This window comes from Diceros bicornis, chromosome 21, assembly GCF_020826845.1.
Source record: "Diceros bicornis minor isolate mBicDic1 chromosome 21, mDicBic1.mat.cur, whole genome shotgun sequence".
Lineage (NCBI taxonomy): Eukaryota > Metazoa > Chordata > Mammalia > Perissodactyla > Rhinocerotidae > Diceros > Diceros bicornis.
Genome location: NC_080760.1, coordinates 20,521,344 through 20,541,590, shown reverse-complemented (window position 1 = coordinate 20,541,590; position 20,247 = coordinate 20,521,344). Strand labels below are relative to the sequence as shown.

The window sequence follows — 20,247 nt, the reverse complement described above, 5'->3', positions numbered from 1 at the left end:
AGTTTTTCATCATTGAATATGAGATTAGCTGTGAGTTTGTTATATATGGCCTTTACTATGTTGAGGTACATTCCTTCTATACCCATTTTATGGAGAGTATTTATCATAAATTGATGTTGAATCTTGTCAAATGCTTTTTATGCATCTATTGAGATGAAGAGAGGATTTTTATTCTTCATTTTGTTAGTGGGGTGTATCATGTTGATTGATTTGTGGATACTGAACCATCCCTGCATCCCTGGAATAAATCCCACTTGATCATGGTGTATAATTGTTATTATTTTTTTTAATTTTTATTTATTTATTTTTTTCCCCCAAAGCCCCAGTAGATAGTTGTATGTCACAGCTGCACATCCTTCTAGTTGCTGTATGTGGGACGCGGCCTCAGCATGGCCGGAGAAGCGGTGTGTTGGTGCGCGCCCGGGATCTGAACCCGGACCGCCAGCAGTGGAACGTGTGCACTTAACCGCTAAGCCACGGGGCCGGCACGTTCATGGTGTATAATTATTTTAAGGTATTGTTGTATTCAGTTTGCTAATCTTTTGTTGATGATTTTTACATCTATCTTCATCAGAGGTATTGGCCTGAAATTTTCTTTTTTTGTATTGTCCTTGTCTGATTTTGATATCAAGGTGATGTTGGCCTTATAAAATTAGTCAGGGAGTGTTCTCTCCTTTCAATTTTTTGGAAGAGTTTGAGGATAGGTATTAAATCTTTGAATGTTGAGTGGAATTCACCAGTGAAGCTTTGTAGTCTTGGACTTTTGTTTTTTGGGAGGTTTTTGATTACCGATTCAATCTCCTTACCAGTGATCAGTCTATTCAGATTTTTTATTTCTTCATGATTCAGTCTTGGAAGGTTGCATGATTCTAAGAATTCATCCATTTCTTCTAGGTTTTGCAGTTTGTTGGCATATAGCTGTTCATAGTAGTCTCTTATAATCCTTTGTATTTCTGTGTTATCCATTGTAACTTCTCCTCTTTTGTTTCTGATTTTATTTATTTGAACCTTCTTTTTTCCTTAGTGAGTCCAGCTAAAGGTTTGTCAATTTTGTTTATCTTTTCGAAGAACTGGCTGTTCATGTCATTGATCTTTTCTGTTGTCTTTTTGGTCCCTATTTCATTTATTTCTGCTTGATTTTTATTATTTCCTTCCTTCTACTGATTTTGGGATTGGTTTGTTCTTTTTTGTCTAGTTCCTTTATGTGTAAGGTTAGATTTTTGAGATTTTTCTTGTTTATTGAGATAGGCCTGTATTGCTATAAAGTTCCCTCTTGGTACTGCTTTTGCTGCATCTCAGAGATTTTGGCATGTCATATTTTCATTTTCATTTGTCTTTAGGTGTTTTCTAATTTCTCTATTGACCCAACAGTTGTTCAATATCATGTTGTTTAGTCTCCACATATTTGTGATTTTTTTCAGCTTTCTTCTTGTAGTTGATTTCTAGTTTCAAACCATTGTGGTTGGAAAAGATGCTTGATATTACTTCAATCTTCTTAAATTTATTGAGATTGCTTTGTGTCACAACATATGGCCTATCGTTGAGAATGTTCCATGTGCATTTGAGAAGAATGTATACTCTGCTGCTTTTGGATGGAATGTTCTGTATATATCTATTAAGTCCATCTGGTCTAATATTTCATTTAAGACCGATGTTTCCTTGTTGACTTTCTGTCTGGATGATCTATCCATTGATGTAAGGGGGTGTTAAAGTCCCCTATTATTGTGTTGCTGTCAGTTTCTCTCTTTAGGTCTGTTAATGTTGCTTTATATATTTTGGTGGTTCCTATGTTAGGTGCATATATATTAATAAATGTTATGTCTGCTTGATGGATTGTCCCCTTTGTCATTATATAATGTACATCTTTGTCTCATCTTACCTTTTTTGGCTTGAAGTCTATTTTGTCTGACATGAGTATGGCTACACCTGCTTTCTTTTGGCTGTCATTTGCTTGGAGTATCATATTCCATCCCTTCACTTTGAGCTTATGTTTGTCTTTAGAGCTGAGATGAGTCTCCCAGAAATAGCAGATAGTTGAGTCTTGTTTTTTAATCCATCTAGCCACTCTGTGTCTTTTGACTGGTTAATTCAATCCATTTTCATTTAGGGTGATTACTGTTATTTGAGGATTTAGGACTGCCATTTTATCTTTTGTTTTCTGGTTGCTCTATATCTCTATTGTTTTTTTTCTCTTGTGTTTCTATCTCCCATTTTAGTTTGGTGGTTTTCTATGATCTTTTTTTAGTTTCCTCTTTTTTTTATGTTTTATGTCTCTGCTCTAGATTTTTCTTTTGTGGTTACCATGAAGTTTGTATAACATGTCTCATGGATAAAATAGTCCTTTTTCTGCTGATAACATCTTCATTTGCCTATACAGGTTCTATCCTTTTTCTCTTCCCCTTTTATGTTTTTGTGTCACAAATGATTCCTTTTTATGTATATTTTTATGTTGTGAGTTTGTTACCAAACTGAAGTAGCTATAGTTATTTTTAATGTTTTTTCCCTTTAATCTTTATACTATAATTAAGTGTTTAACAATCTATTCTGATGCAGAGTTGCAATTTTCTGAATCTCTTTGTCTATCACCTTACTCAAAGTTTTGTGTACTTTTGCCTTTTCATTTCAGGTAGAAGAGCTCCTTTCAACATTTCTTGTAAGGCAGTTCTAGTGGTGATGAACTTCCTCAGCTTTTGTTTGTCTGGGAAAGCCTTTTTTTCTCCTTCATACTGGAAGGTTAACTTTGCTGGTTAGAGTAATCTTGGCTGACGGTTTTTATCTTTCAATATTTTGAGTATGTCATTCCACTCTCTTCTGGCCTTTAGAGTTTCTGCTGAGAAATCTGTTGATATCCTAATGGAGGTTCCCTTGTAGATTACTATCATTTTTTCCCTGGCTCCTTTTAAAATTCTTTCTTTATCATTGACTTTTGACAGTTTTAATATAATGTGTCTTAGAGAAGGTTTTTTTTGCATTGAGATAATTAGATGTTCTATTAGCTTCACGGACTTGTATATCCAGTTCCTTCTCCGGGTTTTGGAAGTTCTCAGCTATTATTTCTTTAAATAAACTCTCTGCTTCCTTCTCCTTCTCTTCTCCTCCTGGGATACCCATTATCCTTATGTTACCTTTTCTAATGGAGTCAGACAGTTCTTGTAGAATTTCTTCATTTTTTAAAAATCTTAGTTCTCCCTCCTTTTCTACCTGAATTATTTCTAAATTTCTATCTTCACGCTTGCTAATTCTCTCTTCCATATGGTCTGCTCTATTTCCAGTGCTTTCTAATGCATTCTTCATCCCATTTATTGAGTTCTTCAGCTCCAGATTTTCTGTTTGGTTATTTTTTAGAGTTTTAATGTCTTTGGTAAGTTTTCCTTCTGTTCTTTAATTTTATTCTTGAACTCATTGAACTGCCTTGCTGAGTTTTTTTATAGCTCGTTGAGTTTCTTCATGACAGCTATTTTGAATTCTCTATTAATTAGATCACAATCTTCCATAACTTTAAGTTTGGTTTCTGGAGAATTGTCATTTTCTTTTTTTGATATTGTGTTAGCATGGTTTTTCTTGGTGCTTACTGAGTTGTTTCATGGTTGCTTGTCTGCCGGTGCATTTGAAGTAGTGAACACTTTTCTTATTTAGGTAAAACTTTGTTTACTTTGGTTCTGACAATTCAATAGGTTTGTAATTAGAGGGCTTTCTTTTGTTTTTCAGTAGATGGTGCTATAGCATAAGTTGTTGGTTTCTCTTACCTGAGCTACCTCTGACTGTATTTGAGAACCAGCACTTTCCACCCTCCACTGCCTCTGCTAGAGATGTCACTGGTGCCCTCCTCACTGCTGCTTTTGCCTCTGGGGTTGCTGGTCTTGCTGCTGCTGGTGCTGCTGGTATCACCACTGGGAATACCAAAATGGTGGGCACCTCTGCCGTGTCTGAGGTTGCCTGGGTCTCTGGTGCCCCCATGGTGGGGGGACCGAAGCAGAGGAAGCTGTGCTCTACGAGTACCTCTGCTGTGTATGGGGTTGTTGAGTTCTCAGGCACCACTACCACAGGCAGGTGGGCCAGAATTGCAGGCATCACCACAGCTTGAGGGATTGGGGTTGCAGGTCCAGCAGCCACTGCTGCCCAGTTCCCTGTGGGTGGGGGCACTTCTGCTGCCAGGAGGCCAGAGTCATGTATGCCACCTCTACTGCTGCTACCAGGTTCCCTAGACCTGTGGGTTCAGTGGGAGGGCTGTGACTGTGGGTATCACCTCTGCTATTCCCCCAATTCTGCCTCCTCTGTGTGTTCTAATCCACCCACCTTCAGATGTACAGATGTGTGGATCTTTGTGGTGTCCTGGTATGTGGGACAGAGGAACCTTTGTTGAGTTATAGATGTTTTGGTAGTTGTAGATTGAAGGGGAGAGACAAAGGGAGTGTTTCATGCTGCCATGATGCTGACATCACTCAATAACTAAATCTTGTCTCTCTCTGCCTGCAATACCCTTTCCATCTTTCCTGCCACTTTTTTTTTTTGGTCTGTTGATTACCCTTTCATGAGTTAAAACTCAAAACTTTCCTTACCCAATTAGGTAAAATCGGCCACTCTTTCCTGTCCCTATCTTAGAGTCCATAACATGTATTGTGCTGCTTCTGTCTCTCCTCTGCTAGATTCTAAGCTCCTTGAGTTCAGAAACCTTGTCTTATTTATCTTTCTTTTCTCAGTGTTTAGCCCATCACAGCCATTCAGTTCACATTTGACTACACTAATCCTGGTCCCTCAGCTTATTTCTGAGTGACCTCGTCGAGTTACTTAACTTCTCTGAGCCTCAGTTTCTTGAATTATAAACCATAACAGGGTTTTATTAAAATACAATGAAACGGTATGTGTGAAAGTACTTTTTTAAGTGCCATAAAATGCTCTGTGTAATTACTTTTTGTTGTTTCATGTCTTTAAATTTCTATTAATTTTTATTATAAAGGTCATACATGATTATTGTATAGAATTAAGAGAATAAAATCACTCAATCTCAACACATATAACCACTTTTAGTATTTCATTTTATTTCCTTCTAGACAGTTTTCTGCATTTAAATCTATGTAGGTATATACAAACATCATATTTTTACAATTTGAGATGTGCTTTTCTCGTATTTTTGTGAGCTGAAATATTCTTTTTTCTTTTTCTTTTCTTTTTTTTTTGGTGAGGAAGATCAGCCCTGTGCTAACATCTGCCAATCCTCCTCTTTTTTTTGCAGAGGAAGACTGGCCCTGGGCTAACATCCGTGCCCATCTTCCTCCACTTTATATGGGACGCTGCCACAGCATGGCTTCCAAGTGGTGCATCGGTGCGCGCCCGGGATCCGAACCAGTGAACCCCAGGCCGCCACAGCGGAGCGCGCACACTTAACCACTTGCACCACTGGGCTGGCCCAGAAATATTCTTTTTTCACTTAGCAAAATACTATGAGCATTTTTCTACAACATTAAGCATTTTTTGGAAACACTAGTTTTGTTAGATGTATAATATTCTAATGAATGAATGTATCACTTATTTGACTATTCTTATAATTAAAAATTTAGGTTGTTCCCAGGTTTTTTGTTTATTTATTTTGCTATAATGCAAATGAATATCTTTATATATAAATTTTGTCCCAGTTTCATATTGTTTTCCTAAGCTAGATTCCCTAGAAGTAGAATCACTAGATTATAAGGTATGAACATTTTAAAGATCATTCATGCTTGTTTGCAGATTTCTTCCTAGAAATTTTATAGCTATTTGCAGCCCCATCTAGCAATGTGTGAACATATCTTTTCTTACCGTGCCCTCACCAGAATTTGGATTTATGTGTTAAATATTTGACAGATTTGATAGGGGTAATGGTATCTTATTATTGGTTTTATTTGCATTTGTTTGATTACTACTTAGATAATCATATTAGTCGTTTGTATTTTTTTCTGTATTTACCTATTCTTATCTTTTGCCTTTATTTCTGTTGGTATATATTCCCAATATACAGTGACTAAGCTCTTTCAATAATTATTTGTTTATTGAATTTGTTATATTTATTGCATGAATATAATATAAAATATGAACTTTGTTATATTTATTGCAAGTAGTTTCCCAGTTTGTCCTTTGTTTTGTAATTTTGTTTGTTCTTTTCACATACAAAACCTTAAAATTTATGTGATCCACTTCCTGAGATAAGTTAAATAATCACACATATTTTCTTCTTGGCTTTTTAACATTTAACTCTCTAATACAATCGGAATTTGTTTAGTATAAGTATAGAATTTAGTATGAATATAGTATAGTATAGGATAAGTTAGAATTTAACTTAATTTTATTTCACCCACTCTTGGGAAGTTTTTCCAATCCTCTTTGTTAAGTAATCCATCCTTCTCTATAGACTTGTGATGTCTTCTTTATTATACATTAAGGTCTTAAGTACACTAAAATCTGTTTCAGCGCTATTTTTTCTTTTTCATTAAACTATCAAATTTCATTCCATAACAAACTATTTTAATTGTTGTAGTTTCTGATGTTTTGATAATTAGTAGGATAAATGTCATAACTTTCCTATTAAAGGTGTTCTTACAAGATTCTGCCTATTTATTCTTCCAGATTATTTTTTTAATTGAAATATATTTGATGTATAATATTGTGTAAATTTAAGATGTGCAACATGTTAGTTTGATACATTTATATATTGTGGTATGATTGCCATTGTAGTGATAATTAGCACCTCTATCACTTTACATAATTATCCTTTCTTTTTAGTAGTTGGAATAACTAAGTTCTAGTCTCAGATTAATTTTTTAACTAAAAACAATCTCATTGAAATTTTGATTGGAATTGCTTTAAACCTCAAAATTAATTTTATTCACTCATTGATTTAGCAATATGAGTGCCTACCTTTGATTTACTTGTCTCTGTAATAGGTAGCTACCTGTCAGTTCTAATCAACAATTTCTTTAACACTTTTCAGCAGTTTATTGAAATTCAGCCTTTGGTAATTTAAAGTATCCTCTTGAGTCAAGTCTGGGAAAAATGTTTCACTAATAAATCTTCTAAGATTAGCTATTCAAAGAGATTTTTTTTCTGATAGTCTCTTCTAGGAATGACAGCTTAGCTAGGTAAATAATCATTGGAATACAACCTTTGATTTGAGTCTTCATCTTTCAATTGTCTTTGGGTTTTTGTTGATTTATTTTTAACAACCTAAGCAAACTCTGATTTGTAATCTTTTAAAGTGCACATTTCTTACTCCCCCTTCCCTGCTTTGTGGCTTACAAAATTATTTCTTTTTCTTTGTTGTTTAAAAATGTTAATGGGCTCAGCCTTGGTGTCAGTCTCTAACTGTTAATTTTGTTTGGAACTCCATCGTCTTTGTATATCTCTGGCCTCTTTCTCTTTTTTGTTTTGACTTTTTGAAATTTTCTTCTGTTGTTTTCAGCTTTATACCATCTGTTCTGTGTTTTGGAATCCTGATTATTGTAGGTTGAATCTCCTTGCTCTGTTCTCCAATTAGTTAAGATTCTATCCTATTTCTTGTATTTGCATAATCATTCTGTTCTCAAGATATGTCACAAATTTGTTTTCTTCTTCGGTTGAGTTATCTGCAATGTCATTTCTGCTTTATACAGCTTCAAATGATACTCTTAATTCTTCAGTTTCCACTTTCATTGCACTGAATTCATTTTATCTTGAGCCATTGTTATTTAATATAAATGCCATCTTTTTGAAATCTCTTTGAGTGAGTTTCCCTTGTCCTTTAAATACTTATTATTATTTTTCAATCATTTCTTAATTTTTTTAAACGTTAAAGATGAATGAATTTTCATCTCAGCTCTCCTTACTTGGTTTTCCTTTCTAAAATGCTTTTATTTGTAGATTTTTTGTTGTTGTTGTTAATTAAGCTTTCATGTTGATGAACTAAGATTTGCTGGCACTGAAAAATTTTCATTAGAGGTTATTATAATCGGCATTTTAATGAGATTTGAAGGAAAGAAGTTCCTGGCCCTGTTAATCCCTCTTCTATCTTTCAGAAGTTTCCTGTTGCATTCCTAGAACCTACTTTATATAATGCCTGACACATCACTGTGTGAAAATAGCTGATTAAATGTTCTTTGACAATGGTATTTTTCTTTTATTTTAGGGCCTTCACTGTGACTTTGCTTGCCTGATGTTTCAATACCTAGTAAATAAGCCTTCAGAAGAAAGAGTCAGGGAGATCATTGTTAATGCTGTTGAAATTGAGCAGGTAAGCAGGGAAGTTTACATGATTAGTGAATCTCTTTCTCTGATGTTTGTACATTGTATTAGGTTGACTCATATGAAATTGCCATTTTGTAGGTCAAAACAAATATCAGCAATTTTATATGGTGAACCTGACAGTACCAATAGGTGATATACTGCAATTATTATGTCAGTTTATAATTTGGTTTATAAGTAAGTATTATATATTAAGGTTTTATGTATTCTAAAATCTGTTTCAGGACTATTTTTTCTGTCTCATTGATCTGTCAAATTTCATGCCATAACAAACTATTTTAGTTATTTTAGCTTTATATTTTTAGATTTTTAGCTACTGGAGGACAGTGATAGTTTCTGGTGTGTTTTGTATTCTCAAAAGCCTAACAGGGTATCTAGCTTGAAGCGTGCACCAAAAGTTTGTAGAATGAATAAATGAATGAATTAGTGAATAGTAAACTTAATTTATAGCGTGTAAAGATCTCTGACTACAAAGATCTGGATGCTCCACTTAGAATATGTTTTTATCATTTGAAAGAACTTCAGTCATGTGTCACTTATGACAGGGATATGTTCCGAGAAATGTGTCATTAGGTGATTTTGTTGTGTGAACATCATAGAGTATACTTACACAAACCTAGATGGTGGTGCCTACTATACACCTAGGCTATATGGTACTAATCGTATGGGACCACCGTCATATATGTAGTCTGTTGTTGACTGAAATGTCATTATGCGTCACATGACTGTAGTTTAAAAGTAAAATAAATTTTTTGAACTTTTTTTTTAACACCTCATAGTTTAACAGCCATTGTTTTCATATTGGGAGGGGAAAAGGCATAAAATGCATTTTGGAATCTTTACTCATTTTGAGAACTAAATCCAAATGGTTAACATGTTTTTATTTTTTCTCTGTTAACACTTAACCGCTGTCTTTCAATATAGTTGGAGTTCAGTTTATCTCCCAACGCTCAGATTCATTTCTATTTCTTTCTTATTTTCTTTGTTAATTGAGTTTTTTCCTTTTTCCTAGTTCCCTTCCATAGTCATGTTTCCCACAATGATTATCTTTGGTGAATCTTTTTGTAGATATTTCAGAACAAAGTATCTTTTTTTTTTTTCCATTGACAAAGCATATGAGTTCAGGTCCTACATGTGCTCCTTTTTTAAATACCAGTAATTTGATAGTTTCACTTTATTTTGGCTATTTGAGAATGTGAAATAATGTGAATAGTAATACTCCCAAACATTTTTTAACAAATGGACGTTGGCGTGTTGAAAGAATTTATCCTCGTGTACTTTCCTTGAGCAAGATCAGTGACTTAGAAGATTAATAAAATTAAAACCCCCTTTTTTATTTGGAAAATACATATTTATTATTCCGTCTTTGTACTTTATTCTGTTTTTCTTTATGTCTCAGGAGTTTTTAACAGAAGCCTTGCCAGTTGACCTCATTGGAATGAATCGTGTTTTGATGAAACAGTATATTGAGTTTGTAGCTGACAGATTACTTGTGGAACTTGGGTTCTCAAAGGTAAAGTGTTTAAAAATGTATTGCTACTGGGCTGGCCCCGTGGCTTAGCGGTTAAGTGCGCGCGCTCTGCTACTGGCAGCCAGGGTTCGGATCCCGGGCGCGCACCGACGCACGCTTCTCCGGCCATGCTGAGGCCGCGTCCCACATACAGCAACTGGAGGGATGTGCAGCTATGACATACAACTATCTGCTGGGGCTTTGGGGAAAAAAAGAAAAAGGAGGAGGATTGGCAATAGATGTTAGCTCAGAGCCGGTCTTCCTCAGCAAAAAGGGGAGGATTAGCACGGATGTTAGCTCAGGGCTGATCTTCCTCACACACACACACACAAAAAAATGTATTGCTACTAGCTAAAATGTTATAGTTAAGGCCACTAAAATATTACATTTTGTTGAAACCATTTGTAACATACTAGACTACTTTTAAAATGTCCATGACAGAGCCTTGTTTTGCATGAACAAATGGGTTTTGCAAAATCCTTCGAAACTTAAGATGAAATTCATAACAGAAGTAGGAGGCTGATTAATCTTAGAACTAAAAAGCTCAATAAATTACTTTGTAATAATTGCAGGTATTTATTTAATAGGATTATCTTTAAGTAATTGGATTTAATATGTATATATATGTTTACCTTCATATAAATCCCTATGGGTCTATGTTGTAATTGTTGGGTTAATACTTTTAAATAGGAAATAGTTATTAAGAAGACATTAACTGTCATAATTTGACTCTTTGAACTCAGTTGTCTTTAAATTATTTCTGTCGTTTTGTTTATCAGAGGTAATATAACTGAATTTCATAAAGAGGTATGCTTTTCACATGACTTAGACAGAGGCTGCAGCCAGACTACCTGGGTTTGAATCCTGGTTCCACCACTTTCTAGCTATGTGACTATAGGCAAGTTGCTTAACCTCTATCTCAGTTTCCTCATCCCTAAAATGAAGATACTGATAATAATACTTACCACAAAGGATTATTGTTGAATTGGTATACTTAAAGCACTTAAAACAGTGTCAGACATACAGTAAATGCACACCAAATGGTCATCTTGTGTTCAACATAAGTAGAACATTCACAGAACTTTACTATTACTATACCATGGTAATTAGAAATTACAGATTTTGATTTCTTAGCATGGAAATGTAAGTTTAAATTGTATTTAATGTGAAGCCTTATGAAATCCATGATGCTGGGGTAATCATTACCTTTCTTGGTAATACATTTATATTCTGATAACCACAGAAATACTGTAGTGAAAGAGTCAGGTGGGGCAAAGGTTTTTTGTAAGATAAACTGTTTATATTTTATTATTTTAGTTGCAAGATCCTATCTATGTTTACTAATAGTTAATGAGAGAAATCAAGATTATAATAGTATTAATATGATCTCTTAAGTTTGTAAACTGTATATTAAAAAAAATTATATTTTTTCCAAAGTTGTACCAATATGTTTGTTATAGGAAAATTAATTTGCTTACTTATACCTTAAAGTGAACTCACTATCCTTTAACTCACCGCCATATCCTCACACCCAAACATCCATGTTCCCTTGCTTATTGGAAAATTATGAACCCCTGGGTCTAGTTTTCCCTTTGGGAACTTGCTAAATGTAGGTATATAAAACATGCCTCCTACAGAAGAAAATCTAAACACAGTATAAAACATCATTTTTCCACAGTTTTTCAAAATATCTCAATAAATTCTAAAAAGCAGAAATTATGCAGACCTCTTAGATTTTAAATTTGAAATTAGCGATAAAAGATTGCCGAAAAGTTCCATTACTTAGAAATTGAAAAGATACCCTTTAAAATGAGATTGGAAATGAAAATATACACTAATAGAAAATATAAACTAGAGGACAATAAGATTACTGTTTATTAAAGCTTGTAGAATGTAGCCAAACAGATCCTCAGGAATATTTATAGCCTTGAATGTATATATTAAGAAAACAAAACGATTTAAAATACATGAACTAAACTTTGAACTCAAGGAGCTAGAAAAAGAAATATTCTTATAATTTTAGGTTTTGGTAAAATAAGAGATTATTTAAATTAAGAAATGGTTGTCATTTATACAGAATTCTAAATAGGATCCACATTAATGATGTTTTCAACTTTTAGTTTAGGATTAGTCCATAAATATTGAGTACTTCTATCTGTCAAAAAAAGCCACTTAATTTAGCTTGGTCTTAGTTACTATGTTCGTGCTATGAATGATTTGGATCAGATTTTTTGGAAGGTCCCCAGTTTTAAAATCCACTGAATCTGTGCTGTTTGTCCAGTGCTCTTTCCACTGGATCCTGCTGAGTGTGATAGCTCAAATTTTCACTACCCCTTAAACACACTGTTTCTGACAGGCAGTTTCACAGAATTCCACAACTCAACCACACATAGCATTTGAGCTTTCAGTAAAAAAAAAAATAATATATATATATATATATGATATAAATCACAGAGCATGCAATTCGCCTGTTAATAAATGTCCAATCCAATGGTTTTTAGTATGTTCACAGAGTTGTACAACTATAACAACAATCTGTTTTAGAACATGTTTATCACCCCACAAACTCTGTACCCATTAGCAATCAGTCACTTCCCTTTCTTTCCCCCATCCCGACTTTAGCCCTAGGCACCACTAATCTAATTTCTGTCTCTTTAGATTTGCCTATTCTGTATATCCCATTTCATGTAAGTATAATCATATAATATATGGTCTTTTGTGTCTGGATTCTTTCCTTAGTATAATATTTTCAAGGTTCATTCATGTTGTAGTATGTATCAGTACTTTATTCCTTTTTATGGCCAGATAATATTTCATTGTATGGCTATACCAAATTTTATTTATCCATTTACTGATTGATGACATTTGGGTTGTTTCCACTTTTTGGCTAATATGAATAATGCTGCTATGAACATTCATGTATAAGTTTTGTGTGGACATATGTTTTCATTTCTCTTGGATATATAACTAGAAGAGAAATTGCTGGGTTATATAGTAACTCTATTTTATAATCATTAGAGGAACTGTCAGACTATTTTCCAAAGTGAGTGTACCATTTTACATTAACACTAGCACTGTATGAGGGTCCTAGTTTCTCCACATCCTCACCGACACTTGTTATCCGTCTTTTTTATTACAGCCATCCTAGTGGGTGTGAAATGGTATCTCATTGTGATCTTGGTTTGCATTTCCCTTGTGGGTAATGATTTTAAGCATCTTTTCATGTGCTTATTGGCTTTTTGTCTTTAAAGAAGTCTCTATTTGTCTGTTCAGATTTTTTTCCCATTTTAATTGGATTATTTGAATATATTCTTATCTATGGTGTCATAATTCTTGCTGGAATACTCCTAAATTCAAAAATCCTCTTTTATTGCCCCTCATGAATCATTGAAATGTCTCAGTTTCCATCAAGCTATATCTCCAAGTCTACTTCTTAAATTCAGAAGCAGTAAAAAAGCTTCTTGTTGACATATGTCCCACTTTTTATTTGAGACATCTATAGATAGCACGTATTTTATATGGAGTCACTATGGATAGCATTTATTCTATCTTCCCTCATCATGTGCCTTAACATCAATTTGTTGATTATCTATTCTCTTATGAACTAAGAATCGTATTTAGGTCCACAGTACATTGTTGGTAATTTAATATTTTGTAGTATCGTGTACCTGTGACTATCTAACGGTAATACCTGTGAAAATGCCTATAATATTTATGGTGTGTTGGATCTCTCAAGCTGCAAAAACATTTTAGTTTGGTTGGTATTAAATCTTTCATTTCCTGAAATAATCTTTTTTTTTCCTTTCTACTTCTTAGAATACCAGAGGTGCTATTATAGTTTCTTGAGGAAGTTAGTAGGTGATCTCAGTCATCTTAAAATTTATCTGCCTTGAGTGTCTCCAGGACCTTAGGGAAGATCGTGATCCTGTAGGTGACTAGACAGGTGATGGGAGACCTGAGCCCTGTTTTAGTTATCTGTTGCTCTTCTTGTGGGATATACTTTGACTTCTTCAGAATGTCTAATAACACTTCTTTTCTTTTCAGGTTTTTCAGGCAGAAAATCCCTTTGATTTTATGGAAAACATTTCTTTAGAAGGGAAAACAAATTTCTTTGAGAAACGAGTTTCAGAGTACCAGCGTTTTGCAGTTATGGCGGAAACCACAGATCACGTCTTCACCTTGGATGCAGATTTTTAAAACCCTCCCCATATCTAAACCTGTCATTGGTAAATAGCGGTCTATTTTTCTCTGCTTTAAAAAAAAAACTTTAAGTATCTCCTTTAGGGAATAAGAGTTGGCTCAAAAGGAATCCAAAACCCAATTGCAATCAAGTTGGATTTATATAAATACACTGTAATTTTCCTGACAACCAGAGTGTGACCTAAATGCTTTTGTTTTGTCACTAAAATATAAGATGGCATTATGTAGTGGTTAACAGCATGGGGCGAGGGGTCAGATAGGAGTTTGAGAAGCTGTCCTTACTACTTTGTGTGACCCTTGGCAAGTCAGTTAATCTCTCTAAACCTCAGTGTACTTATCTTTAAAACGAGTGTAGCAGTAGGTCCTAAATTCATAGAGTGGATACAAGGGTTAAGGCACAAAATAAGTGCTTGGCCAATACTACCACCACCACCACCACTACTGTGACTACTTATTATTATCATTATTATTGTTGTTTTAATTACACTGATGTTGTGATACGATGCTCCCATCTCCTCAAAGTAATTTGGATTCTAGGTCCTAAGATCTAGGATTAGATCTTTGTGTGTTTAATGTTTGAGGAAGAATATAAAGATTTCCTAAAAAATATTATAATTCTCATTAACTCGAGAAGAACTTCTTTGAATTCTTCGGTATGTGTGAAGGAAATTTAGTTCTTAGTTGCTTTGGGCAACATACTTATGGAGTGGAATTCAGGAGGTTATCATGGTAGTTGTAAGCAAAAGGATTTTCTGCTCCTTCTAAAGTTAAAAAGGTAACTATTGCCAGACATAGCCCTAGAATGTTTAAAACCAGAGTGAATTAGTTAGAATAGCATTTCCCAAAGAGTATTCCAAGAGCTGTCAGCCCCTCTAGATATTTGTGGGAAAAAAAAGGGATTCTGTGGTCAAATGAGTTTGGGAAATGCTGTACACTCCATTTCTCTTTAGAATGTACAGTCAGTACATCGCAGACTGAGAAATTCTGCAGTATGTAAACTTATTTCTCATTGCATAGTCCAAACTTACTTAACACAGATCTGTTTTTCACCTCTCAACATCTCACCTAACTAGTGTTCCTCAGAACATAGTTTGGAAAAAGCTGCCCTAGAACCATTTTATACATAGAAGAAGGGCTGTGGATGAAGCTAGGGAGAACCTGGTTGGGATTATTGAACCATTTCAAATTTGTGCCAAGCTGTGTAATGTACCTGTGATTGACCTCAGCTGTTTTTCTTTAATATTCTTAAAACTCTTTTATGCCATTATTGAAATATAGTTCTTTTCATGGAACTGTGCCTGTTGCATGATAGCAGATGGTGAGGGAGACGGAGGTCTCTGTGGAGGAGCTTGAGGAAAAGCCAGGAGCCAAGGTCTCTGAGAAGTCTGCCCCTCTGTGTCATTAGGAAGTGTCAAGAGGTAGCCTGAGCTCCAGCAAGCAGTGGTTCCCCACTCACAACAAACTGCTTTATAAAATTCTGGAAGCTAAAAATTAGAAATTTTCTCTTTGCATAAATTTTTGCTCTATTCATGCCACAACTATCTAATTGATTAAAATTGGGAGTTTTCAAGTGAATGCAAAAGTAGCAGACCATAACTTTATTTTTTAGAGAGAATATCAGAAACCTGAGATATTTTGGCCTACGATAATACCATTTATTTGTTCAGTGCTTCATAGTTTACCAAGTGTTTTTACATCTCCTCATTTGATCTCCCAGCTACCTTAGGAGCTTGACAGAGCAGCTAGTATTGGAATTTTACTGATGGAGACAATGAGGCTCAGAGAAATTAAATGGCTTGGCCAAGATCTGCTCTTAGTCACCACAATGTAATTTTTTTTTCTTGGGGGTTATCATATTTCTTGTATTTAGTCCTTTGCCATCCATCTTGATTTGATTTTGCCTGTTTCCTCATTAAAGTATCACATACTTTACCTTAATTAAAGTATTAAAGTATAAATATTTTAACTATATTCAGGTAATATGTTCTAAGATATTTATCTACTGCCATACAAAAACTTAACATTAAAATTGATAATATCTGGGCCGGCCCCGTGGCTTGGCGGTTGGGTGCACGCGCTCCGCTGCTGGTGGCCCAGGTTTGGATCCCGGGCGCACACCGACGCACCGCTTCTCTGGCCATGCTGAGGCCGCGTCCCACATACAGCAACTAGAGGGATGTGCAGCTATGATAGACAACTATCTACTGGGGCTTTGGGGGAGCATAAATAAATAAATAAATAAAAATTAAAAGAAAAAAATTGATAATATCTAATGACATCAGAGTGAAAGAAAAACAGTTTAACAGTTCATATTTCCTTTGTTTAGAATCCAAATCTTTCTGATAGGTAATGACAGGTGCCTTAATATGAAGCTTCTATATAGTAGCAATAAACCTAACTATATTGAGATGAAGAAGTTTTAATATCGAAATACTGGATTTTTAATACACTGGTTTATTCTATTCAATGTTCTATACCCTTTTCCAGGCGTCTAGGTTGCATATTTATTTATTATGTTTAGTATTTTGGTTCTTAGTTCTTAAGGAATGGAGAAGTTGTAGAATTTCTTTTTAATGTTATCTTGCAGGTAAAGAAAAAAATTCAGAGTATGTTTACAATTTTTTTTTAATGTATTTAAATCATTGCTATAGTAGTTAAAGTTAAGTTCATTCTTTCGGAATCTAAAAACTTGTAGTGCTATGATAGATTGCATTTATTAAAAATGTTTCATTGTAGTGTGTAGTATCATGGCTTGGAAGTACTTGGGAAGACAGTTTGACCCAGTGCTTTCAGACAGGGCTGTTTTGCTGTCCAATTATATACAACAATAAACAATTATTCTAACAACATAAGCTTATCCCAGTCATGTCTTGATATATGAATTTTTTACAGTTGTCTAATTTTGGAACATCCAAATTTTTCTGCTTCTTTGGCCGTTTTATTTTTCATTTGTTCATGAAAAAATAATTGAGAAAACATAGCAGCTTGCATATATAAAAAATAAATTATTTAATATTCAGAATTTTGCATTTTACTTTTAAATATGCTACCATCACTGTCATAGAATTCCCAAATTGCATTTGTGCAGATTAAACTGAGGGCTAAATGTCACTAACTGATTTTCAGTGATAAAGAAAGCTGCTGATGGGCTGCAGTAAAGGCAGTTTAGTCCTGTAATCAGGTATTATGTTTCTGAACTGAGTTGAGTGAATTGGTAGGCAGCTCAGGAAATCTTCCCCAGCAGAATCTGCGTGAGTGGCACAGAAGTGAAATCTGTATATCTTTGTTTTAAATGGTTTGCTCCTTTTTAGACAGCTACAGGTTTGAAGGAAAGTCTGATATTCCTGAGGCCTTAGAAAGAAAGGATTTGAGCCTTCAAATTTGGGGCTTAATTCAGTTAAAGAAAATATCAGTGAAAATGGAAAGCTGGAGAATGACTTTTTTTTTGTACAGATAAAAATATAAGAAATCAGCCTTTTTCTGACGAAGTTCACGATATTCTTAACTTATGCATTTGATTCTGTTTTGCAACTGTGTTTTGATTTTTCTAATTTCTGGTCATGTAGCAAGTTATTTGATATCTACTGTGTATAGAGAGAGCTTTACTAGGTGTGGTGTACTTAAATATTTTTTGCTAAAACACATTATGGTCAATTAAGCCACCCCTGCATATATAGGATTTGGGTTTTTTCCCTCAAAGAAATGTTATTTATTTTGGCTTAATATGTTAAAATAAACTGTATCATAGCTACATCATTTTGTGTATGTCCTTTTTGGGTAAGAATGTTTCTTTGTAAGTGCAGGGGCTACCCTAATCAAGGAATGTATGTATTTTCTATTTGTGTATACAGACAAATACATGTTGGTATTACTTTATTCAGCTATTCCCCCACTGCTGTTCTTTGACCTAAGCAGCACCCCCCAGTTGTCTCACTCATCTACTTTCTCTCAATCCATGAGCCTTTCTTCATGTCTCTTTGTATCTAGCTGAGAGTCTACAATCCGTCATGTTCCTAGTAGTAAGATTCTTTATCAGTACCCTGAACTCTGTTCTTCTTCTGCATTTGTACCTCACATAGAAAAATCAAGGAACTTCCCCCACCCTGTGTATGAATGCAGCAATCCAGTTTTTTCATATGTGCCACCCCAGCAGCCGAATGCTGCTAAAGTCATGCAAGACATGTTGAATCTACTATAAATTTATGACTCCCTATTGCCTTAGTGCATTTGGGCCACTATAAAAAACTACCAAAGACTGAGTGGCTTAAAAAAGACATTTATTTCTCACAATTCCGGAGGCTGGGAAGTCCAAGATCAAGGCGCTGACAGATTTGGAGTCCAGTCAGTCTTGCTTTCTGGTTCATAGATAGCTGTCTACTTGCTGTGTCCTCACGTGGAGGAAGGGGCAAGGGAGCTTTCTGGGGTCTCTTTTATATGGGCAGTAATTCCACTCATGAGGGCAGAGTCACCTCCCAAAGGTCCCCCCCTCCAAATACCATCACATTGGGAATTAGGTTTCAGCTTGAATTTTGGTGGGACACAAGCATTCAGTTTATAGCGCCTACCTCAGCGCTGTCTGACAGTCCGACTACAGTTTCCTGATAAACTTGCTCTCCGTTCTCCACAATTGCTTTTTCAGTCTTCACTCTGCTCCTACTCTCACTTCCCAAAGAGGTGCCTTTATCATCTGCTTTTTCTTTGTGGACTACGGGCACATAAGAGATATTCTCCGAGTCAGCAGAAAAATTTGACAGTATAGGAGCCCAAATTTGGAACCTAAGAAGTTGGCAGTAGAATTCAAGATACAAATTTCTATGCATGATTTCTTTTCTGTGGAGTCGTTACAATGAGAGAGTGATGAAGCATATCTGTTTTGCCTTCCCTTCTTCTGGGAACAACAGCCATTTAATTCTGGGAGCTGCTGCCCCCCGCTCCCACCACGTGGTTCTCGCGGGGCTGCCAACACTGGCACACACCCCACCTGTCTGGGCGCAGGGTTAGGCGTGTGATCCAGGCAGGGCCAGGTCCTTACCTAGGGTTTTTCTAATTGAAACTAAAGGAAGAGGATCACTTTTATTCTAATGACAAAGCTAGAGAAAGAGTCCTAGTTCTAACTCCCCTGAGGCCCAACTGTATCCTGATTCTTTGCAGCCTTTCATAAATAAGTGCCTACTTTTTGCCTAAGATAGTTCAAGGTAAGTTTCTTTATTTGCAACCAAAAGGACCCTAGTTAAAACAGAAATTGGTTCCTAGAAACAAAAAGAAACAAAGCGATTGGAAAGAACGAGGGTGTTCATGTGTGCATCAGTCAAGGAGCTGAGAGCCCAGAGTTTGCACCTTGGGTGGCCCCTGAGAGCCAGCTTTTTTTTTTTTTTTTTTTTTTTTTGTGAGGAGATCAGCCCTGTGCTAACATCCGCCAATCCTCCTCTTTTTTTGCTGAGGAAGATGGCCCTGGGCTAACATCTGTGCCCATCTTCCTCCACTTTATATGGGACGCCGCCACAGCATGGCTTGCCAAGCAGTGCGTCGGTGCACGCCCGGGATCCGAACCAGCGAACCCCAGGCCGCCGCAGCGGAGCGCGCGCACTTAACCGCTTGCGCCACCGGGCCTGCCCCGAGAGCCAGCTTTTTAAGTGAAACAGAAGTACTGTCTGGAGGACAAGATGACGAGTAGGAGAGGGAGGTACAGCTGAGTTGTGAGTCTCAGAAGAGCAGGGTTGTTACACAAGAATGTGGCGTCCGTGGTCTGCATGTTCATCCTGCAATGAAATAGCTGTCCTTGTTTTGGATGAACTTTCTAGGTGACTTGTGCATCTGGGCTTTCTGTACCCAGTGCCAGCTCACAACCACATCTGCTCTCTGTTCATTTCTCCAGGTTAGCATATTTACACGTCCTGGGAAACAAGAGTCTCCTCCAGTTTGTCTGAGTAATGGTCAATGAGTGTGTTCTTGATATTCCCTCATCATTAATGATAGTGTCCAAGTTCTGAGAGTACAAATGTGTGCTTCACTGTATCTTGAAAATTTAATTCCTAGTAAAATAATAAACATTTGTACATACTTCAGAGTTTATAAGGTGATTTTGCAATCATGTCATTCCAATCATTTCAGTGGTTCACTAATTTTATGAGGAATTACTATGTCATAATAGTATTGATAAGGGACCTGAGGGTCAGACAAGTTAAGTTAGTTGTTCAAGGCTACACAGCTAGTAAAAGTTAGAGGCAGGACTCCAACCCAGGTGTCATGGCTTTAAATCCCACTGTTTCTTCAGTGAGTGCACCCAA

At 35.7% G+C, this 20,247-nt stretch overlaps 1 protein-coding gene across 1 annotated transcript in view; it reads left to right on the top strand.

The window, feature by feature from the left end:
* RRM2B (ribonucleotide reductase regulatory TP53 inducible subunit M2B) overlaps positions 1-17,713 on the top strand; it is a 41,829-nt gene extending 24,116 nt beyond the window's left edge. Inside the window, exons 7-9 of the mRNA XM_058564738.1 lie at positions 8,135-8,239; positions 9,650-9,763; positions 13,805-17,713. Of these exons, the coding sequence (XP_058420721.1) occupies positions 8,135-8,239; positions 9,650-9,763; positions 13,805-13,957 (372 nt within the window). The 3' untranslated portion in view covers positions 13,958-17,713. The remainder of the gene's footprint in view (positions 1-8,134; positions 8,240-9,649; positions 9,764-13,804) is intronic.
* Positions 17,714-20,247: the final 2,534 nt, after the last annotated feature.